The 24,376-nt window shown below is 42.6% G+C and overlaps 2 protein-coding genes across 2 annotated transcripts in view; both read left to right on the plus strand.

Moving 5' to 3' along the window:
* Window positions 1-7,309, plus strand: part of kcnk4b (potassium channel, subfamily K, member 4b) — a 10,580-nt gene extending 3,271 nt beyond the window's left edge. Inside the window, exons 3-8 of the mRNA XM_080852822.1 lie at window positions 33-321; window positions 1,683-1,797; window positions 2,551-2,711; window positions 2,923-3,109; window positions 3,811-3,959; window positions 4,210-7,309. Coding sequence (XP_080708948.1) covers window positions 121-321; window positions 1,683-1,797; window positions 2,551-2,711; window positions 2,923-3,109; window positions 3,811-3,959; window positions 4,210-4,869 — 1,473 coding nt within the window. The 5' untranslated portion in view covers window positions 33-120 and the 3' untranslated portion in view covers window positions 4,870-7,309. The remainder of the gene's footprint in view (window positions 1-32; window positions 322-1,682; window positions 1,798-2,550; window positions 2,712-2,922; window positions 3,110-3,810; window positions 3,960-4,209) is intronic.
* A 3,948-nt stretch (window positions 7,310-11,257) lies between these two features.
* esrra (estrogen-related receptor alpha) lies at window positions 11,258-24,029 on the plus strand. Its single transcript, XM_080852846.1, has 8 exons — window positions 11,258-11,621; window positions 15,387-15,485; window positions 18,895-19,278; window positions 21,488-21,604; window positions 22,018-22,131; window positions 22,419-22,586; window positions 22,845-23,114; window positions 23,738-24,029. Exons 3-8 carry the CDS (start codon window positions 18,900-18,902, stop codon window positions 23,989-23,991), a joined length of 1,302 nt encoding a protein of 433 aa, XP_080708972.1. The 5' UTR covers window positions 11,258-11,621; window positions 15,387-15,485; window positions 18,895-18,899; the 3' UTR covers window positions 23,992-24,029.
* The last annotated feature ends 347 nt before the right edge of the window (window positions 24,030-24,376 follow it).

Raw genomic sequence — 24,376 nt, forward strand, 5'->3', positions numbered from 1 at the left:
GAGTCCCCTAATGGCTGGAGTTGGTCCTGCAGCTGTGGTGCCGAGCGGAGCAGCACTGCCAGTGGGGGGGGCAGGGAGCGGCGGGGGGGGGGTCTTGGGCTGAGGAGCGGAGGCACCAGTATGCGCTGCTCAACCCTCCTGACCATCTTCACTGGGGTGCTGCTCTACCTGGTGCTGGGGGCCGTGGTGTTCCGGGCCCTCGAGGTGCCCCACGAGGAGAACCAGTACCAGGACGGGTCCGTCAAACTCGCCATCACGCGGCAGGAGTACCTGGATAACTACACCTGCATTACCCCGGAGGTGCTGCAAGCCCTCATTGAGGTAAGAAGAAAAAAATCTGTCGATCAGGTGACGCATCTTGAAGGGTATATGTAGAACTAATGTGGGATTAAGATGAACACACACACACACACACACACACACAGGACTGTTAGGATTAGAGTATGAGATACTTGGTGTTTTAGCACTACTAATTCAAGTGCATGTTCTGGCAGGTTTGACTTGAGTGAAGGTACTGATATTATATTGACTCAGCCATTCTAGAACATTCACAGATTAATTTGGATTTTGAGGCTCAGCCATTCTAGAACATTCACTTAACTGTTTTTGAGCCACTTAATCATTGAAATCACTTCAGTACCTTCACTCAATTAACCCCGGATGTGCTGCAAGCCCTCATTGAGGTAAGAAGAAAAATAAAGACATCCTGCAGCCAAGTCCCTGCGACGACAGGCTGTCAATTTTTTTACCCTTCCTCAGCCCATAATGGCTTCGTTGGACTAACAATACATGCTGACTTTGAACAGTAAAAAAAGGCACTTGCCTTGAACTTTAAGGTGCATTCCATATAATCCATTACACTTTTCTTCAAATTCAGTGAAATTTTCCTCACGGTCCACTAGCTGTGCATCCATGTTGCTTCAGGAGCGTGGGAGTGGGGTATAATTTAACTGGCTGTTGGTCTCAAATATTAACAACCTTTTGCCAGAATTACACTTCACCTTCCAGAAATATATACAGTATTTCTTTGATGGCTGTAGATAAATGTCCCTGCAGAGGGACTTATCTTTTCTTGAGTAAAAGAAACTAAAAAAGTATTTTAATTTTACCGTCATAGAGGCATTCGGGTCCCTCATTGAGTGGATTGGATACTGATTAACCCTAAAAGTTAAGTGGCCTTCTATCGGAGCCAAGAATGACAAAATATTTACAAAAGTAAAAATGAATAGTTGCAGTTAGAAGGTGGAGTAAGTCATTTTTTATTGAGAAAATGTAAATGCTTCTGGAATAAATGATGAGTGTGTTACTCAGCATGACAAATGCAAAGTGTTCCAGAAGACCTTTAAGGTTTTCCATTACCATAAAATCAACCAAGCAGATTTGTATGCACCCGTGTTCCACTTTCACAGAGTTTTTCTATTATTTGTTTCAATAATTGTTTTCAGTTACTGTTACTTATACATGCTTATGTTAACAATTTTTTTTATTGTATTGTATTATGATAGTTAGTTTCTAATATGTAGGCACTCTGAGATTCCTTTAAATGAAAAGTGCGTTAAAAATAAAATTAATTATTATTTATTATTATTATTATTATTATTATTATTAATATTATTATTATTATTATTATTATTATTAATATTACTTGCCCTTCTCTCATCCTCCCCTTCTCTGTGTTTCAGAGGTTGGCGGATGCCCTCGGGTCTGGGGCTGATCCTGCGGTCAACTCCACCTTCACCAGTGTCTGGGATATACCCAGCGCACTCTTCTTCTCAGGCACCATCATCACAACCATCGGTGTGTCCCTAGCAGGCTGCCATACCTCTAGACCTGTCTCACTCTCTCTTGTGTCCCTAGCTGTAGAACTGTCTCACTCTCTCATGTGTCCCTAGCTGGCTGCCATACCTCTAGACCTGTCTCACTCTCTCATGTGTCTCTAGCTGGCTGCCATACCTCTAGACCTGTCTCACTCTCTTTCTTGTGTCCATAGCTGGCTGCCATACCTCTAGACCTGTCTCACTCTCTTTCTTGTGTCCCTAGCGGGCTGCCATACCTCTAGACCTGTCTCACTCTCTCATGTGTCCCTAGCTGGCTGCCATACCTCTAGACCTGTCTCACTCTCTTGTGTGTCCCTAGCTGGCTGCCATACCTCTAGACCTGTCTCACTCTCTTTCTTGTGTCCCTAGCTGGCTGCCATACCTCTAGACCTGTCTCACTCTCTTTCTTGTGTCCCTAGCTGGCTGCCATACCTCTAGACCTGTCTCACTCTCTTTCATGTGTCCCTAGCTGGCTGCCATACCTCTAGACCTGTCTCACTCTCTTTCTTGTGTCCCTAGCTGGCTGCCATACCTCTAGACCTGTCTCACTCTCTTTCATGTGTCCCTAGCTGGCTGCCATACCTCTAGACCTGTCTCACTCTCTTTCTTGTGTCTCTAGCTGGCTGCCATACCTCTAGACATGTCTCACTCTCTATTGTGTCAGCATCAAAGCCTCTCCTTCTGTTCAGTGCTTGTATTGTATTTACATGTCATGTTATCTGTCTTCCATCAGGATATGGGAACATTTCCCCCCAAACAGATGGAGGGAAACTCTTCTGTATTTTCTATGCCCTGTTTGGGATTCCCATGTTTGCCATTCTACTGGCTGGAGTGGGCGACCACCTTGGGACTGGGCTGCAAAATGCTGTTGCCAAAGTAGAGATGTTTTTGATGGTAATATACGATAATATGACATAGAATATATGATTCTCTGATCATCTCTGAATCAGTGACTTCATACCATAATTTGAAATGATTTATTTAATTTGATATTTTCAGGAAAGTAAAGATATAAAATGTCCCTACAAAAATAATGTTGCCAGCCATCTTTCAGGAATTTTGACAGTAACGTATCCCTTTTGATTTCAATGGAATACACCGGAAGAAATGGAAGGTGAGCCCCATTATAGTGCGTGTCATCACAGCGGTCTTTTCCATCCTATTGGGGGTAGTCCTCTTCGTTGCTGTGCCCATAATGGTGTTTCAGGAAGTGGAACAGTGGACGCTACTTGAGTCAGCCTACTTCGTGGTCATTACGCTCACGACTGTAGGATTTGGAGACTATGTTGCAGGTGAAATGTTTAATTACATTTAAATTACTTTTAAATGTTTCATTTAAATTCAATTCAATATTGAATTACAAATCATCAACCAGGAATTATTGAGGTCTATCTGACCACGAATTAGTTAGAGTAGGATTAGAGTAAGAAAGAGTAAATTGCTCCAAATAATATAAAATAATATGGTTCAGTGCAAATAATAATATTCTATTATTTATGTAAATAGTATAGAATAAAATAATATGCTGGTTATATGCATGGTGGTTCTTTGATCGTTTGATATCAGGTTTTTCTCAAAAATGCGCTTGAACCTTGTTCATTCTCAGTTGACCTCTGGCCAACAGGCCATAAGCAACTATGAAGTGTAGTATTACGATCATACAGTCCACTGATCTTCTCTGAACTTGTATCTGTTTACTTCTTATCAAAGTCTGCCAATTTTCTCTGACTTACCTATCTTCAAGCTGTGTGTCCGACAGTGAGACTGTGAGACAGTTAGATCATCGTGGTCATTTCATTTGCTGCCTGAATTATTTATCCTATGGTTTTTAAGATTTCTGAATTATTGATAAGTACATCTGTGCAGATCTGTCTCCCCCTAGAGGGAGACACACAACTTGATGTTTAAAATAACTCCCCCTACGACACTCCTGCAGGGTTCCTTTTCACCCTTCATTTTTGTCAAGCGTTTTCCTGCTTGTTTATTTTTCCAGGTGAATCAGGGATTGCAGGGAGTGACGTGGTGATGTGGTACAAGCCTCTAGTGTGGTTCTGGATCCTCTTTGGCTTGGCCTACTTTGTGTCCATCCTTGCCATGATTGGAAACTGGCTGCGGATATTTTTCAAGAAGACTAGAGCTGAGGTGAGCATTTTTCAGTTCAGTTCAGTTCAGTTCAGTTCAGTTCAGTTCAGTTCAGTTCAGTCCAGTCCAGTCCAGTCTAGTCCAGTCCAGTCCAGTCCAGTCCAGTCCAGTCCAGTCCAGTCCAGTTCAGTAGTTTAGTTTAGTTTAGTTTAGTTTAGTTTAGTTTAGTTTAGTTCAGTTCAGTTCAGTTCAGTTCAGTTCAGTTCAGTTCTCTTTTCCCTTATAATCTCTTGCACTGATCTCCCTTTAGATGGAGGCGCTTAAAGCACACGCCACAGACTTGGGAGCGAACCTACAGAACATGTCTGTGCGCATGCCGAACATGCCGAACATGCCGAACATGCCGAACATCGACGACCCGTTCAAGCGCTCCACCAAGCGTAGACGGCGACACGGCCACCGGGGCAACAGCCACGGCCATAGCGGATCTGGCACTGCAGGGGCGAGGGACGGCGAGAGAGCGGGGGAAGACGGGCAGCAGCCTCACAGCCAATCAGGGTCCTCCTTGGGTTCCTACTCCTCCAATGAGTCTGAATCAGAGTCTGAGAGCGACTCTGGGGCCACACAGACAGATCGTGTGCCTGATGGAGACGTGGAGAAGGAGGAGAAGGAGAACAAACCACCGCTTTCGTCGGACGCAGCCTTCTGCCAGCCTCTGGATTACTTTGGGGAGAATCTGGCGTTCATTGACGAGTCCTCCGACGCGGTGAGTGGGAAGGTCCATTTGGACCCTCTGACTGACTCCGCTCAGCCCAACGATGTCCCCACGCGGAAGCCCAGGAGGAGGCGCCCCAGAAGACCTGCCCCCCAGAAGAGCCCAAAGACGAGCCCCACCAAGCCAGAGAAGAAGGAACCTAACGGAGACTTAGGACCCCCGAATGAGCCCCCTCCTGCTCCTCCACAGCCTTAACCAAACCAAGACTCTTTTTAGATGCGTCCGGCATCTCTATAAGAGGGTATGTCCGTCCGTCTGTCGGTCGGTCTGTCTGAAACGCATTCTTTCAATTGTAATTCCCTCCTGTGTCCACAAGGTGGCAGAGTTGAGTTGACGCATCTTGTTGTCCGCTCGGACTTGTTGTTTCTGTGTTGAAGTTTGTGTGCCTCTTCTCTCCTCTGGCCAGGTACCGATAAGGAAATCAACAATTCAGTAGTGTCATGGGGTCATGGAAGGACATCAAAAAAATCAGTGAGTTTCTACAGATAGTTCCAATCTAACAAGTAGTTAAACAAGCTGGGGGGCACTGTGGCTCAAACAGACCACATTCGGGGCTTGACGCTCAAGGAGGTCACAGGTTCGAATCCGGCCTGATGCCATTTCTCCTGCCCACTCCCCACCTCTTCTCCCTCTCATTTCCTCTCAAGATGTCACAATCTTCACTGCTCTGTCAATTAAAGGCTTAAAAAATAAGCCCCCCCCCCCCCCCCCAAAAAAAAGAAGTTAAACAAGATGAAGATAGCCCTCCATCTTGATAAAGAGGAGCATCAATGACTGCAAAGGCCTTGTCTCACTATTTACAGTTCAGTGATTCAGCTCCTCAAAGTGCGCTCACGTTTGTGTGAAACACAGATTAGCAGACCAGAGGGAGAGGGACAGGTGGGAACGATGGGAAAGGAAAAGGAAGGAAGGGAATGTCTGCTGGGAATTGCACCTTCAAATAAACTATCACATGCTAGTTGAGCACTGCCTTACAGAATGCTGTCAAAAAATTGGCAGCGTCTTGTGAGCAGTCCTGTTTTCTGTTAAATGTCCACATAGTTGGGAATCACCAAATAGACAGCTGAAATACTGTCCTTTCAGCCCAGTTTTGAAAAGTGCCTCAACAGCTTAGCTTGCAGTGCTACACAGCAAAGACGGACACATCCTGGCTAACCCGACTCCCCTCTAATATGTTTGGTGTTAGGCTATTTGAAATATAGCGCTGAAAGATTACACTATGCAGATTATTCATGTGTTCGGCATGTGCTCTTCTTATCTAAGAAATCATCAACATGTCAACATGATAAAGTAATTAATAGATATAGTAAATAATTGCCCTCCAACCTAAGAAAGGATGTGTGCAAAAAAAAACGTGACAAATATTTTTTTCACCTGTTGCATTCTACAATTTCCATTGTATGGCTGCACTAGATTGCATGTTCAGCACAACTAGACTATCTAGCTAACCAGCTAGCTAGCATGGTGGTTTCATTAGCTAGTATACCGTTTGCAATGGCACATTCATTATATACTGCTAGCTTATTTTTATGAGAAGATAGTTTGTTCATGAAGTCATTATTAATCAAATAGCCTTAGCACATTTTTGTGCTGCAATGTCCTGTGCCTCTCCACCAATGCCAATGTTCATTTTTCACAATTAATAAAGAAGCTTGTCCAAACATCTCTGACTAGCAGTCAAGGCCGTTTGGAGGTAGAACAAGAAACTTTCAGTCTGAGCTCTTTTGGGCCGAGATTGGCAAAAGGTGTGACGTTGCAACCCCATTAAACATTTATTGTTCTGGTTTTGAAAAAAATAAATACATACTGTTTCTGAAACAATATAATGTTCATAGCATTTGTAAAATATATTTGCATGTATTTTATCGCAATTATAGAAATGAAAACTACTTTTTTAAAACACTGTTCCTTCTGCGCCCCAAGTGCGTTCCCCAGTGTTGGCATGCCACATGTACCACTAACTAGGAGAGGGGACATTTAAGTTATGTATAAGCCAAACAAAGTGCAATGTCTTATGACAAATGGAAACCCTTTGGATGTTCACAGTTTTAGTGTGCAAGGATTTGTTTGTTAGAACGTTATACTTAATATGTGTTTAATTTTGTTATTGATAAGATTCTAAATGTAATATGTTTTGTAAGTTGTTTTGGATAAAAGCCTACCACATACCGGAATGTAAATGTAAACATGAACACAGAACCAGAGACACCACCATTACTGGGTCCAGATGGGCTTGGTACTATACTGATTAATAAAGTATGGTATAGAACATTGCTATGGTATATTAGTATATTGATACTTATAAGTGTTTGTATGCCTCATCTAAAACGAGAGAAACACAACAAAACCATATCAGCTAGTATGTATTTTGAGGAAAACAACAAGTGTCTTGGATCAATCTTTTTTTAAAGGTGCCATCTAGAAACTATTACTTTTTCTTGCATCAAGGCCTAAAAGAATGGTGTTTTTCTACAGCGGATGACTGTTTAGTTTTTTTCTTTTCTTTTTTTCTCTCTTCATTCTGCATCTTGATTGTTTAGTTGGGGTATTATGTAGGTAACGGCATTTCAGGGTCAGCAAATGTAAATAAAATTCAATAATAAAAAAAACAAGAAGCAAAGACAGCAGATCTGGACTGCAAACACTGTTTTTTTTTTTATCATTCTTTCATTGAGTAGCAATTATTATTATCCCCACCGAAAAACACCCAGTCAATGAACAGCTGTTGAAGAATCATCAAGGGTACATATGCGAAGACTACCCTATGGACCTCTGAGGCTCCAGATATAATACACTCAAAATGAGCATGCACTTGATGAACACCTCATATTGTGCAGTATATTCCATTCTGTAGAGGATCAGGTATGACCATATACAGTATTTAAAATGATCAGCGATCTTTGACTATCTCAGTGCACCCTTAAAGGCACCCAGTGCAACTTTATGTAAACATTCAATGAAAAATAAACATTCAATTTCTAGTCTTTTTTACACGTAGTAAGTTTCAATAACTCCGTACCATTACATATCGACATTCAAGGAGCAAAGATGAGACGTCGTTGTGTGGTGAGAACTGATAGAAAATCGTAAACAACAACAATCGCCGGTGGGGAGAAGCCATTTTTCCATTGACTGGAATCCTGCTTTATTTATTGTAGGTTACAAAAAAATAAAGAAAATGGCGGCGATTGTTGTTGTTATCGATTTTCTATCAGTTCTCACCACACAACGACGCCTCATCTTTGCTGCTTGAATGTCGGTATGTAATGGTATGGAGTTATTGAAACTTACTACGTGTAAAAATGACTAGAAATTGAATGTTTATTTTTAAGCCTCGAAAGTTGCACTGGGTGCCTTTAACTTGTAAACTATCTCCATATACAATCCGGTGAAAAGACATGATACTGTACAGATACACTATTTTAGGGGCAATGGGCTTTATTGCATTCTCTGTTTAATTATCTTAATGTGCCTTCAGGGAGAAATCCTTCACCTCTTTGCCTGTACGTATGTCTAGGTCAATAAAAATGATTTCATAGCTTTGGGTTAAAATATATGGTTGATATCAATTTAGGGCAACTGTGTTTCCCCATTATCTTTATGTCCTTTCCAGCCTGTATTATTTGTGTTAGTAGGAACATTAAGAGCTAGTGTTGATGTAGTGATTATTAAAAATGACTAGATGTAATTTGTAGGCTTCACTTTGAGAGAGAGAGAAAGAGTGTGTGTGTGTGTGTGTGTGTGTGTGTGTGTGTGTGTGTGTGTGTGTGTGCAAGCATGCTTAGGCAAATTTGAATGTGTAAGAACTGATTATTACCCTTTTTCAAACACAGTCACTGTTTTGTACAGTTTCTTCTTAGATTCCTCTTATCAATGAAGTGCAATGTTGAGCTTATTTAAAATATATATATATATATATATATACAGGTGGTCAAAATGTAACAGAATCACAAAATTATGTTATAGTTTCATAAAACAATGGAAATTTGGACAAAGGAAATGGAGAAATGACAGAGAGAGAATTACTTTTCACCTGGATGCAGAGGTTTTATAAAGCATAACTGCACGAGCTTCTCTGAATGTCTTAGCCAGCATGTCTCCAAATGACCTTGGCTCGAGGACACCCTCTGTACAGACGTCATTGGGACAAGCTGGCACACCGTGTAGTCATCAGCCATTCAGGCAAACCACCACTAGAGGGAAGTAAAACACCTTTTAAATATGTCCATCTACGTTCAATTACTTTTCTCTCTGCGGTGTTTTGAATGATTTCACTCCTTCCATTTTCATTTACAATAAAAAAACAAACATCTCTGCTATCGGAGAATACATTTAAGTGTATACATGGATGCATAACACATTCATTCAATTTGACACAGACACAAAAACTCTGACTAACAACACCTTGATAAATGAAACATGTCACATTACTTGTGACATTACAATATGTGGTTATCATTATTAAATGGTAATACTCAAAATATATGTGAGGTAACGTGTATGGTCTTTATTTACACTTCTTACATGCAAGCTTTTCTCTCTGAAGCTATATTTAGGCTATCTAATTTTTCTCTGTTGTGTTTGTTGTAAGGAGTGACATCAACTGAAAATGAAAGAGGCCACCATATTCTAAAACAACTGATATGGTCACTGTTAGACAAACTATCATAGTATGCTGTCTAAAGTGCAGGATTTTTAAGTGGTGGGACTGTGTGTGTGTGTGTGTGTGTGTGTGCTTGTGTGTGTGTGTGTGTGTGTGTGTGTGTGTGTGTGTGTGTGTGTGTGTGTGTGTCTGTGTGTGTGTGTGTGTGTGTGTGTGTGTGTGTGTGTGTGTGTGTGTGTGTGTGTGTGTGTGTGTGTGTGTGTGTGTGTGTTGTGTGTGAGTTGTCTTGTTGGTATTTTAGGTCTTGCATTTGTGTAGGTGTCCACACCTGTCTTGAGGTCATGACCTTAGTTGGTATTCTTGTCCACTTGGGCATGACCCGTTCTGTTGGCATGGCAGCCAGCCAACATGATTGAATGATCACATCAAACATGACAGTCTATCATTTTGACTACCTTGCCATTTGAGTATTTTTAAGAACAATACAAATACATCTTTAAAATGCTTTCGTTAATCCATGGACCTGGAAACTGACGCTGAGTGGCGCTATGCAGCACAATTTAAATGCGGACTTCTGCGGCTTCTGTACGACCTTGAATTCAAGGTCGCTGGTGGATTCTCAATGACAGGGAGAACGTTCACTCTTGCAATCTTTCTTACTTGTATTAATCTTTCATGGAGCAGGCAACCTTGTAGGCTACTCATACAGCGAGATAGGCTGCCTTTATATTCGTGCGTGATCAGAGTTATTTATTAGGCCAATACTGACGCATAGCAATACTAATCGTGATAGTCTTCACTTTCACAAACGTTTTTTTGCAGCTGACCAGGCAACATTATCCGCGTGTAGCCTATCCCATGATAACACAACGGTTACATATCTGTACATGAATTTTCCACGACAGGGACACGCTCTTTTCCGTTACAGCATTGTACCAGGCTCAGACGCTCTTCCTTTCCTAGTGCCAGTTGCTGTGATCAAGTTACCGAGAGGATTGGAAACCTCAGTTTCTCTTCCTCTCAGCTCTGCAGTCCCGCTGACCCCCTCTTCCTTGGCGTTGTGCCCAAAACCGTTCCACGTACCAGCTGACGAGGGTGGCCTAGAGCAGCAAGTTGGGTCAGTGTCACAAGACCGAACAGACCGAGCGCGGCGCAAACATTTTCCATGCCTTCTAAAGCGATGTGTGATACAGTTGTGCCGCGTGTTTCTGAGGGGAGAATAAGCAACAATCCACTGAATAAAGCAGCTTTGTTATGTAGACATGTATTTGGGCATTCTAATAAATGTTTGACAAAATGACGATGCTATATAGCATTTGTAATATATGGCATAGCATTGGTAATATCTGTTGTGAAACCCCTTGGAATATCGCACGCCGACAAACAGCATTTAGTTTCACTGGGATCTGTGTCAGGTTCGCCTAGCTTATCCAACGACGGTGGGTTTGTAGGCAAAGGGCCTCCATTTGTTTTAGTCACAGAATTTTCGTGGATTATACGTAAATTAAGATTGATAAAAGAATGAGGATTCAGATTAATGTGCAGATATCTAGTTTACATTGAGCGATGGCCATTTATTTGGCTATTGGAATCGTGTTAGGCTGAAGTCGATGTTATTTTTAAGTACAGAATAGAGAATTAAGCATTTTAAAAAGACCTGCATCTGATATATGAAGACAAGGCTTGCAACCCAGTTCATCAGACAGACACTACATTAGCCTACAGTAGGTCAATTTTTCTTCATTGTTGCAACGCTGATGACGCCTGCAAAGGAGAACGGGATTGGAGGGGCGCGCGGACGTAACGGAGAGACAGCAGACGCAAAAGGGGAGAGGGAGGGGAAAGAAGAAGAGATATAGCCTACGTAACTAGAACCTCAGTTGTATCAGCGGAAGGCGAGTACCTCGATAGTGACTAACGAAATTAGTCGGTTTGCAAGAACCTCGTCAAAACTGCGGATGAAAATATGGATGAACGAATTGCTTACCAACTGTAACACCGTCACCCTTTTGTATGTAGTCTACTGGTTACTATAATCGTACGCTCTGTAGGATAAGCGGTGGCGTCACACGGGAAGTGTGTTTTAATACCGTTGCAATTGATTTTGTAAACTCTAACGTTCGGCAACAGTCAAGGTGGCGTGAATTTTAGTTTCCTATTATCATAGCATCATCTTTGTCGCTGAAGAAAATTGGTATGCAGTTTCATGTTCACAGTGGATCACTGGATTGAGACGGTCGACCAACTGCCCTCTAGCCTACGGTGGTGGAACCACTGTGGAAGAGTTGCTCCAGCACCGGTTGGTCTGAGACGCTTACCATCAGACATGTTTTCACAAACAGTTGTAAGTATACCATGATTAGCTGTTATAATGTCCACGATAGCTGTTTCCATTTCCAGATCTTGCTCGAGATGTTATCAATGGTTATGTCGCAGAACTAAAGAAGACATATCACTTATGCACGTTCTGAACTGTACACCTGACCGAACGTGACCACGGTCATTTCAGCATGTGAGCGATGACTTGTAGACAGGCTGCATTTGGTCAGCAAGGCTTCCATGGGTAGGGTAGGGTCGGGTCATTGTTTTAACAGCCCACTGGCAGCAGATTAGGTATTTTGAAATTATCCTGCACACGGTTTCAGGGGAGCACATACCAGCTGCCCCGTAACATGCTTAGGGTAGACTATCGTGAGCATGTCATTGACATAATTTGGAGTCAATGCAGTTTGTGAGAAAGTTAGTTGCAATTGTTTTCTGTCAAGGACTGACCTTGATATAATTGTGTGCGCGCTACACTTTGTCAGCGAATAAGATCCCCCACCTCCACTCCACGAGACGCGTCGCATTTGCCAATAGATTCCTTAGTTGAAGTCCAAAAATAGACTCCACTATACTTGTGCTCTCGGTGCTATCGGCATCCCAGCATTCGAGGCATTTTTGCGACGTAAGAAATGACGTAATGAAGACGGTTCATCTTCATTTAACTATAAAGAAGTCCTAGTACTTCCAATAGTATGTGTAACATTCGTATGAATAGGCTACTGGTACAAGTACATTAAAATGTCGACTTCAATGGATATTGGAATTGAAGTCTAATGACTTGACATCTTTTAGCTGTGTTCGTGGAAGACTATGCCTGTTATTTGTCGACTTCTGTCCGTTATTTTGATTCAGTGGTCCCTACATTTAGGCTAACTTATAGGTACAGTTTAGCCGTAGTGTCAGTGTGTCTGCATCATAGAGGCACACAGCAATGTGTCATATGGCACCCTCTGTCTGAATAAGACCTTGCTGCAGTGTTGCTGAACACGTGATTTTGTTAACTCTGCACATTTGTTTATTTTAGTATTTTATCATCTGTAGAATAGCAATAAGCTTTAGATAACTGTCAGTACATGTACTGGTCATTCGGGGGATAGAGAACATTGACAATTGCGCTGTGCTAGGACTGACTGGGATTCCCTGCTCTTAAGAAGTTGTAATCCAGTTTCGCAGTAAACCTTTCACCAGTCAAGGCTCACTGGGCAAGGTCACCTTCTAAAGTCTGGGTTTGCAGTCTTTAGAAATACAGTGAACAGGAATAATGTTACCTTTCAAGACAAGGTTTAATCATTCTTCAAACAATATTCTTAATTGTGCCACAGCTACCTTACCCTTTTCTTTTCTATGGGACATAAAGTGTGTAACTTTGAAATTGCCATGTTCAATTTTCAGTTTGGTTTGTAAATGGATTAAGATCAGTCTTAGATTATGAACACTCTTAGCCTCAAAGTGACTTTATGGGGTGAAACGGAGTGCTGTTTTGCTGCTCAAAACGAGGCTTAGGAGGACTCCGGAAGGATTCAATACACTCTCACTCTCTGCTCTACCATTATAAAAAGTCCTTAACACAGAAGACATCATTAAAAAACCATAGTAACTTGATTCTATTTTATTAATACTATATTCTGGGTAAACCATACCCAGACACCTTTAGCTCTTGAGTAAGCTAATTTATGTTAAGACAAATCTGAAGGAACTGGATTTGCTATATTTCTGTAAAGGGCTCATGCCATGGGTGACATTAAGATAAATAAACCATGTCTGTTGGTCTGAAACATATCTGAGTTCTTGATTTAAGTTTACGCCGTTAAAGCTGTATCAAAAGTTTTTCTGGTTAAGTTTTCCAACAAAACCCCCATGGTATCCCGGTAAAACATGTCAAGTCAAGTAGGCCTGTTTACTTAAAACGTGGTGCCGCCCTAACCTGTGTAGGAGAAGACCTATTACAGCTCCATTAATTGCATCTAACATACCAGATTGCCATTACAAAGTTCATTCTTTTGAATTACTGCTCCGTGCCAATAAAGATAAACAGTTATTATGAATTATTATTATTATTATTACATTTGAAGTGAACAATCTTTAGGAACATTTAGTACGCTTACAAATGCATATAATCTACTGTGCAGTGCTTTAAATGTAGCCCAACAAAGTGAAAAGATAGGTGTCTGACATTAATGACATGTGTTTTTAGTCAATTTCTAAACAATGGCAATCAGGATTCTCTGATTTTCTCTTCTTATCTTGGCATATAGTAGCCTATCCAGTGCCTTTCATCTTTTTCTTGCCTGGTTCCTGTAAAAGTTGGTAAATTATCGCCCAGTTTAAAGAGTTGTTTTCACTTGTGTGTGCCCGCAGCGCAATACAGAAAGAGATTGTAGTCACTGAATTTGTCCTTCAAGCCCTCCAGTGACTTTGACCTTCGGAGTGTGTCACAGAGAGGGGGGAGGGTGTGTGTGTGAGATAGAGGGAGTACGAGCGGGTGAAAAAGAGATAGCGAGGTGGGTGGTATTTTGGTATTATAGTTGTCTACGGTATAAAGCCATGTTACGGAAAGAATTTAGCAGTTCCGGGATACCGGGATATTTTGTAAAATCATGAATCAAATGTCCCAGAATTTCAGCCGTCAGAGAATTCCACATCAGTTACTGGTTAGTCCGCCTACAATTACTCTTTTGCCTACAATTACCAAATGAGTTACCTATGTTACCAGAAAACTGTTTTCTGATCATCATCTGATCATCTGATTCATTAAGAACAAGGCCTGGGTTTTTAAATGGAACTGAGGTAACATATTCTTTGGCCACTGGTGGAAATTTTGATGCTGTTCTGGGTTTGCCATTGTAAACAGTGGAAAGCTTGACAAAATCCAAATACTGGTAGATGACACACCCCCACACAGTAGCCCTACTATGTCTTTTAAATTGTTGGTAAATTAGCATTAGGTAAATGCTGTGACATTCCTCAGACCGGAAAGTGTCAAAAGGCTGGTGTTCCTGGCTTTGAAGAACTTTGCGAGCTAATTGCGATTTTGATGACTTCATTGAAGATTTAGTTTCCTGTTTTTGTTAATTTAATCATACAGAGGAACAGATGGTACATTGTAACTGTTGATTATGAGAAATTCTTCAAGCTATGTTTCATGTTAATAATATTTGTGTAGTGTTTGTAACACTTGTGATCTTCTTGCTCTCCCCCTCCCCCCACGAGAGTGAAAGAGAGCATTTGAATACATGCTTGTGTTTCCCTCTGTCAGCATTTTCTGCCAAATTGTTGATGGAAACAGGCAGATAATACAGAACATACAATTTTTATAGTTGAGGGAGATGAGGCGACAGTCTGAATCTGTGTTCAATGTGACATAATATTCTGATTGGTGAGAGTCATTCATTATTTTCGTTATAGTAGCCATTTGAATCACAGTAATTTAACATGTGTGTGAGATAGGCAGAGAGGGAGAAACTCTTTGAATGCTTTTGCGATGTGAAGGCATTTATTTGTCATGGCAGTGAAGGTTTTAAAAGAAAAAGTGGAGAGAGAGATAGAGCTAGAGCGAGCAGGCTTTCATCAACTGTAGTAATAAAGAAAATGCATAGCTAAAGCAGTCTTCTTTACATGACTATGCCAACAGGGCACTATTCTATACAGTTTTCAAAATCTGGTTATTTTGATATCTTTTTAACAGTATTACATTTACCATAGGTTTTTTTTTTAACTGCAATGTAACATACAATTCATGTTTAAGTCACCTTGAGTTTAAATGTTCTATGTATATGTTTAATAGGACTCCTGTTGACCAGATCGAACTGACCAAGCCATACAGTAACTGAGAGAAAGGGGATACTCAGCACAAGAAACACAGAAAAACTGCCCTACAGATCAGGTACAGTCCAAGTTATTAATTCAGTGATCTTAATATGCTTTCCTTCTGAATATTTTCTTATACAGAATAAATATGATCTTAAAGGATGGAATCATATGGATGATTACTCGCATAAGAGGGAAAACTGAAATCATTTGTCAAAATAGTTAACTGGTTTGATCGTTTTGGCATTTATTATTATTAATAATAATACATTGATTTCTTTATTTTAAACATTTTGCTTGCACTGTGTGTAATGTGGCTTCTGAATGCTGTACCTGTAACCCTAAATATGTGGTCTGAAGGTAATCATGTATAAGCCATATAATCGTTTATAATTAGGTTTTTGGCTGAATAAAGGCCTAGATAGGCCTATCCTGCAGTTGCACTGCAAATTCGCACACATAATACAGTCATAAATTCATTGAGAAATCTATCGAGCTCATCGAGGAAGCTATACGTAGGTATTTCATTCTCTTACACATATGTGCCAATATTTGCGTGTTATTTCACATAGATGCAAATGTGTCCTCAATTTGGCACCATGTTTCTCTTATTAATTTGAGTTTCCTCCCCCAACTTTACACGTTCCCTCCCCCAACTGTACACGTCCCCTCCTCCCTCTATAGCAACCAACAGCCTTCGACACGAGTTTGCATGCAGACAGTATGTTCGAAAATGCACATTGCTACAGCTGTAACGTTAGCTAAGTTTGTATTTCGGACAGCTTATTGGAAACGATACAAAGTAATTAACGTAAGCACTGGCTACCACCACCTCTGACAGTTTAACTGAAAGGTGAGGAAATCTCCCGCGGTTCTCAGGCTTTCTTGTTACCTTTTTGGAGGTGGAGGTAAGTCGGTTAACGATACACAGTTAACGGTTGCTAACATTTATGTTAGCTGGCTAGCTTGATTGCAGTTGTGGAAGCCCTAGCAAGTGATGTTAAAGTTGCTAGCTTTATAGCGCCAGTAGCCATTCTGAGCCAGTTTATTAACAAGTCATCGTAACATACCTATTCATTGTCAGTAAGTTATATAAGTTAAGAATAGCTGAATAGTCCACATCTTTTGATCAGACCAATGTTAGACATTTCTCCGCTAAACATAGGCTTTGCATTCACCATCTGACTCGCTAGCATATTTGTTAGCTGATGAGGTAGTTCGCTAACCTGGCAACGGCAATTTAATATAAATGTTACCAAGCAAACCTGTAGATTCATGCGTTCTGGTATCGGTTGGATTCTTTTTCTCTACTCTGCTGCTTAAAGCGGAACATTTCGTAGGCACTGTATTCTGACACTGACATCAGTAATCACCTTTTCCGTGAGATTCCAGCGTTTTACTTAAAGCACATTTCGCGATTCTAAAGGTGGAACACGCGGTATCCTCCGTCTCCGTAAGCGTGCTCGTTTTGTTAGTCAAAACAATGAATATAAAGTGTTTTTGGAATAAGGAGCTAGTGAGCCTATGGCTTAATTTAGTTTTCTCAATCGCTATTCTCAACCAGTACTTATCTCAATAACTGTTCCAAACGTTATATGATCATGTTTTTGTGTCGCGAAGTATTCTAGGAAATATGCAATGTAAGGCGATGACGTGAAGTTTTTCCCTCTCCTTTTCCACCGTAATCCTCTGTCTAACTCAAATGACAGTGCTATTGGAAGCAGTCAGAGGGCAATGGAAATTGAGAATGACGTGTGGAGAGGGGATGTAATAGCAAAGGTTACATGGCATACGGCATAGTTCTTGTAGGGCAGAGTGGGATTCTAGGGCTGAGTGTTGCACCATACACCAGGCTCCAGTCTATTACAGCAATTCTGTACATTGCCCAGCATTGCAACACGTCATGAGATCTTGGGGGGAGCCAAGTAGGACAGAATACATTGAGAAATGATTGCTTGGCCTGTTGACCTGCACATTTGTGAATCGTCATGTTTTAAGCCCTGTCGGCATGTTTCGAGAATTTCAATGTCACAAACAGCTAGACTTGCTACACAGCTGTGAGGTTTGCATTGGCAGTGAACTGTTTGTGAGACAGAAGGAAATGAAAGAGGGAAAAATCAAGCGTGTAATGAGATTTGCTATAATGCAGTTTACCCACACACATCGACCAGTGGCTTTTAGCACATGCTTTGAGTTATGAGTAGCCAATTGAAGTTGCACTTCAGTTTTTGCCCTTTGTTTTGTCTTGTCGGCCCCTTTCAAAGCTAAGTATGGTGAAGATGATGGTAGACCTTCACCTCAAGAGAGTTGGTTGAGAGAGGGTATTTGTCATAGTTTACACATTTCTCTCAGTTGATATATTTTTTGACTGAACCAACATGGTGTGCTCATTTCATTGACAAAGTGGCAGTTTAATTGTTTGGGTATTGGAGCTTATAGTCTACTGCTCTTCAGTCTGGGTCTCGTTATGGCGGTTTAATTAAAGGCTTGGAGCTCTTCTCTGCTGGATTAATGACCCTAATCTGGTTTGGCAGGAGGCAGTGGGGCCTAGATTATGCATCCACTGTTGCACATAGTCTAGCACACGGGCGATGTAGAAATATTCACTTCCAGTTTTGCTCTTTGCCATATAGTTAAAACTCCGCACTTCTCAGAACTTTTCGAATTGTTATTTATATTTATATATATATATATGAGCCTACCTATTGGAGAAGAGGATGTCTAGATGTTTGCATAAGTGACATTTGCTGGTCTTGCTAACAAACCCTTGCTAGCAACTAAGCTACAGTAGGAGTCTGCCACCTCTCATCAAAGTGCTGTAGAGACGATGTCCATCTCTTTGGATGGGCCCTGATAATAATCATTGACATCAGCGTTATTTTGTTGTTTTTAATAACAGGGCATTTTTCTTAGAAACTAGAGAAAAACTGCCCATTTGAGCTGAGAACTACAAGAAAGCAGTTCTCACCGAAGCTTTTGCTGAGGTGTCTTCATTATCTTCATGAGGAGGCCTCTTTTGTCACTGTTGAAACAGGAATTCTAATTGGTTTTATGTCATTCCGAATCCATCTGAACATGGAGGAAAATAGCCGCAGTGCTATGGCTGCTACTAGTGTCTTTTATCCTGTGGCGTTGACCGCTGTGTTTTAAGTTAGCGTGTTCATGTGAAAGATTGGAATGCGTGTGTGGGGTGAGCCCCCCCTGTTTGAAACATGAAGTCGCTATTCACATATCATCTTCAAACCAGAACTGTAACTGGGAGCGCACTAACCACGTCCTGCCCAGTGGACCAAGTGTCAAGTGTTCATGGAAATATTTCAGGAACTCTAAAGGAATTTACTTTGATGCGCAATCTAAGAAACTTGGGTCCATTTTTTTTTTTGTTGGGTATATATTTTTAATCAACTTGTTGATCAATGTCACTTTGTACAAAAACTATAACCGTAACTATTTTGTTTCTGTTTTTTTTTTTTTTCCTCTTGCAGGAATAATGTCTTCCAGGGACCGCCGTTCTGATCTGTACATTAAAGCAGAGCCCAGCAGCCCCGAGGGAGCGGGAGGGGGCCGTGCCAGTCCAGGGGGTGCCTCTTCGGACTCGTCCCAGAGCGTTGGCGGAGGGACCCGGGGAGACGGCCCCGGGCGCTACTCCCCACCCCTCTACACGCCCGCCCTGCGCTGCCATTTCAAGGAGGAGGCAGGAGACGGCGCAGAAGAAGGCTCCACAGGAAGTGGAGGTGGACGGTGCAAGTACGCCCTGAGCACCCTGCCCAAGAGGCTCTGCCTTGTGTGCGGAGACGTGGCGTCAGGATATCATTATGGGGTTGCCTCCTGCGAGGCCTGCAAGGCCTTTTTCAAGAGAACAATACAAGGTGAGTCGAGGTTAACTGGATGCATTTATTTATTTATTTATTTTTTAAGATTTATTTTTGGGCTTTTATGCCTTTAATCGGACAGGATAGTAGAGAGAGACAGGAAGTGAGCTGGAGAAAGATTCGGGATAGGGATCCGGAAATGACCGCGAGTCGGACTCGAACCGGGTCCCAATGGGTTTTCCAACCCATTTATGGTATAGGGCTGCTGCCGCTTGCGCCACAGTTCCCCCCGACTGGATGCATTTTTGGGGATGATGTATCAACAAATGTAAAGCTGTAGGCAATCCCATACTTGTTGGGTGTTGCCAGTACCTAAGTCAATACCTTTGCCAATCTGTCCATCCCTCTTAAGATGCTGTTATGCTTTCAGAGGACATTTTGTGAAATCCGGTTCTCATATAAGACTATGGTATAAGCTTAGGTATAAGCTCTATACGGACTACTTTTCTCAGCTCGACCTATTTTTCAAGGTTATGTATTTGTTTTGGAAAAGGTCCAAACTCCAAAGCCATTGAGGCGTGATTTTTCCTATGCGCTTAAGGGAAAAATTAAAGCATGCATCTATGCAGCGTATGAGTATTCTACCCTGGACCTAAATCTATGATTTGCGCTCAACTTTAGGCGGAGCAACCCCAAAATCGGGGCGCTTCTTATGTAAACACCATAAAGGTGCTTCTGTGGTAGTAAGGCAAATATCACTACAGGAGGAAACCCCATGTTGCGTTTGAAGGCAACAGTAGGCCTAGTTCTAACATTGTTATACAGGTTAAATTGACATTACAAAATCACAATATTTAATATTGTTTTATGTGACGTTAAACAGAAGGAAAAACACCTTTTAATCACATGATCTTGTGAACAAGCCCGGTAAATCATTAGTTCAATTACAGTAAAACTCCAGCAATATCAATTAAAGAAGCAAAAGAGCCCGGTGAGTTTAAAGAAGATGGCTGCAAGTAGTCCGACCTGGTTTGAATATAATGGAGCTTACCCATGCACAGTGCATCCAGAGGTTTTGACTTGACTCTTCACCCCGTCATCAACATGTGCAGACTCCTTGATTAACATCTTTCCAGCCACAGTGATAGTTTTCATCCTTTGCCAGTCCTTCATTTGATACAATGATTAGCACTATACCTGTCCTTGCATCTGGGTCTCTTTTAAAAAAAAAACATTTTTAAGATTTATTTTTGGGCTTTTTGGCCTTTAATCGATAGTTGAAGAGAAGAGTGGGACAGGAAATGAGAGGGAGAAGAGGTGGGGAGTGGACAGGAGAAATGACATCAGGCCGGAATCAAACCTGTGTCCTCCATGGGCATCAAGCCTGAATGTGGTCGGGGCTACTGGCATTTGTGATACACATATACGGCGGCCAGGTGTTGGGTGACTTGATTAATATTGTAGTGTTTAGCCTACACAACATGAGCTTAAGGTGGTACATTGGAACATGTGTTTTTGAAGGACCTTTTCTTCAACAGTGCTTTTAAATCATGGATCTTCACACCTCAAACACGTGTTTAATAGGTAGGCCTAACACATGAGGTGTTTGGTTCACTTACTTGACTGTTGGGTTTATGTGATGCATAAATGATTTGACTTACAAACATGTGATGACTGTGATACATACATGTTTTAATTTGAGAGTGTTTGTAACGAGTCAAAATCAAAGTCTGGTTTATGTTCTCTATGGCTTTGAAAGACATTCCCAAGGTTAATGTGGAAATCCACGTTCCATCTTGTGAGCGACCGATGAACTAAACAAGGGTGTGCCAAGTTCTCTTCTATTTGAAATACATCCCTTCCTCCCTCAACCTTCATTCTAAATGTAAACGCTGTGGGCAGATAGAAGCGCATAGTGGAAAATACACAGAAATGAAATGTGTCAGTGTGTAACTGGATGCGTGCAAAAAAGGAGCTGCCAGTGAATGATGAATAATTGGGAATTGGTAATTATATTATCATGCATAAACGTACATACATTCTTTTTATTTGGGATGCTTGGGGTCTCTCTGTTTTAACTAAAACCCTAAAACACATCGGACCACCATCAGCTCTGTCAATGTTTTCGTTTTTGTTGTTTTTCCCTTTTGTTTACCTTTTTTGTGCTGTCTAATGCTAGTCACAAGCCACTGGTACAGAGAGCTGCCCTGTTCATTTGGAAAGCGTCTCTCACACCTTTCATTTCCTGTCTTTGTCTGTCTCCTAGGTAACATTGAGTACAGCTGTCCGGCATCCAATGAGTGTGAGATCACAAAGCGACGCAGGAAGGCCTGCCAGGCTTGCCGTTTCACCAAGTGCCTCAAAGTGGGCATGCTCAAAGAGGGTGAGTGGCCTGAATCCAGTGCCGCCGCCTGCAGGGAGCCCACCTTTTTTGTGAGCCACACAACACCGCTAACTGGGGTTAAAGCCAAAATGGCGTCCAGCTGGAGTTCTTTCACTACTTGTTGATTGTTAAATCTCCTGTATCAGAATCAGAATCAGATTTTATTTGCCAAGTAAGTTAGAACAAACAAGGAATTTGACCTGGTGAACTGACTCTCAATGTGCTTACACATATATTACACAAAATATACATTACAACACAATACAATCTGTCCGCCTAGATAACCGTGGTGACGATTCCTTTGCATTGTGTGTTTTTTTTTTTTTCATATTTTAATGGCGTCTTCTCTCTTGCACTCTCTCGCACTGCCCTTAACTGTCCATAGCTGACCACAGATTTATTTTTCGATTCAGGAGTACGCCTTGACCGAGTGAGAGGAGGCCGACAAAAGTATAAACGACGTCCCGAGCAGGAGAATGCCACGTACCAGAGTGCCCCAATACCACTAAGGAAAGAGGGGGAGAAAGGTGAGCGGGCCGCCCGGGAGTAGTAATGAAATACCTAACGTGCTGGCCATGACATGCGAGTTCCTTTCCATACCCTGACATGGACCTTAGGGAATGTGCTGAGGCATGGAGTTCAAATGCAGACCCGTGCCTAAATCCTTCAAGTGTGGATGGTTTACAATGAATGGGAATGGATAATGGAAAGAGATTCATTTCTGTTGAACTGCAAACAGTCTTGTTTGTTATTGGTTGTTTTATTGGCTAGGGGCTCATAATAAATGAGAATGTCCTCTGTGATTGTCTTCCAGGCTCCTCCAACATCATTGTGTCCCATCTGCTTGTGGCCGAGCCAGAGAAGCTCTTCGCCATGCCCGACCCACTGCAGGCCGACACGGCTCAGAGAACCCTCACCACCCTCTGTGACCTAGCCGACAGAGAGCTAGTGGTCATTATTGGCTGGGCCAAACACATCCCAGGTGAGAGAGAGAGGGAGGCGGAGGGGAAACAGGGGTACAAAAGGAACAAAGTATTTTTGGGGGAAGGGGGTTGGGAACTGGGACTCAATTGAACTGCAAGCTGTTGGTTGGGAGAGGTGTCAGCTGCTCATTTTCCCAGCTGTTGCTGTTTCCTGGAAAGAATTTGGCCAGCGTCGTATTTTAAGCTTTTGTGAAGCGTGGCGTGCCTGTCACCCAGTTGCTAATTTCTATCGGGGCTCCCTTTTTCTTCCCCGGCAGGCTTCCTGTCCCTCTCCCTGGCCGACCAGATGTCCGTGCTGCAGTCGGTGTGGCTGGAGGTGCTGGTGCTGGGGGTGGCGTACCGCTCCCTGAGCTGCGAAGACGAGGTGGTGTTCGCCGAGGACTTTGTCCTTGACGAGGAGATGTCCCGAGTGGCGGGCCTGACCGAACTCAACGCGGCCATCAGCCAGCTAGCGCGCCGCTTCCGCTCCTTGCAGCTCGACCGAGAGGAGTTCGTCATGCTCAAGGCCATCGCCCTCACCAACTCAGGTACAACCACACCTTTGCCCCCCCCCCTGTTATCAGTCAGGAGAATGTGTTGTCTGACAGCATGTAGTGGACAAAAAAAAGGTGCGATGGATTTGGATGTGGGTGGATTTTCCACTCCTGTTCCAGCAGTGACTCGTGACAACAGTGATTACTGTAAACATCAGATTCACACTGTCGGCCTGCCTCACCCACACACTCTCTATTTGGTATGCAAATACTCAAGCTGTTGGTGATAGCCGTGTCAATAGGACACGCATCCCCATCTGTTGTCACCACAGATCAGTCCACATTTGCATGTGAATGCACTCGTCGTTATGACACTCCCCGCATCGCTGTTCACACTCCCCCGTTCTTCTCCTCCTCCTCCTCCTCCTCCTCCTCCTCCTCCTCCTCCTGTCTGTCTGTGGCGGCAGTGGTACAGGAGGTATATAAGTCGTTTAGTAATCACAAGGTTGCAAGTTCGATTCCCTGTCGAAGCGTCCTTGAGCAAGACGCTGAACCCCAAACTGCTCCTGTGCAGTGTGCCATCAGTGTAAATGTGAAAATGTGTATACATCCTTGTAAGTCGCTTTGGATAAAAGCGTTCCGCTAAATTACTAAATGTATACGTCTTGGCTCTGCAGACTCGGTGTACATCGAGGACATGGAGGCGGTGCAGAAGCTGCGGGACCTGCTGCACCAGGCCCTGCTGGAGATGGAGTGCCAGCGGCACCCCGAGGACCCCCAGAGAGCGGGGCGGCTGCTCCTCACCCTGCCCCTCCTGCGGCAGACGGCCGGCCGAGCCCTCACCACCTTCTACGGGATCAAGACCCGCGGGGGCGTGCCCATGCACAAACTTTTCCTGGAGATGCTGGAGGCCATGATGGATTCACCCTAGAGGATAACACTCCAAGTCTGGATGGACGGATGGATGGAGGGATGAACGAAGGGACGGATGGATGGATGGACGGACGGAGGGTGGGAAGGAGAACTTGGGAAGACGTGATCGTACCTTGGTGAAAGGCTGACCAGTTGATCCATTTTTAGTGTAGATGGCTGGATGGACGGATGAATGGATGGATAGATGGATTGCGCAAAATGAAAAAAACATTTAAGTAATGGAGGAGAAGATGATGTGTGTTACATGCACACTATAGCTGTCAAACTCTTACCTATGTGTGGTCCTGTGGAAAGAGAGACAAACTGCAGCGAATATTAGATGAGTGCTTAAAGCCATACTCCAGAATCTTTTAACCTAATCTCCGTCCGCCTGCTGTATCTCA

Source organism: Sprattus sprattus (assembly GCF_963457725.1).
Source record: "Sprattus sprattus genome assembly, chromosome: 1".
Taxonomy (NCBI): Eukaryota; Metazoa; Chordata; class Actinopteri; order Clupeiformes; family Clupeidae; genus Sprattus; species Sprattus sprattus.

Coding starts and splice junctions, on each gene's coding strand:
- esrra (XM_080852846.1), top strand. CDS start 18,900: ATGTCTTCCAGGGACCGCCGTTCTGATCTGTACATTAAAGCAGAGCCC. Junction 21,605..22,017: donor AGTGGGCATGCTCAAAGAGG/GTGAGTGGCCTG, acceptor TTTTCGATTCAG/GAGTACGCCTTGACCGAGTG. Junction 22,132..22,418: donor AAGGAAAGAGGGGGAGAAAG/GTGAGCGGGCCG, acceptor ATTGTCTTCCAG/GCTCCTCCAACATCATTGTG.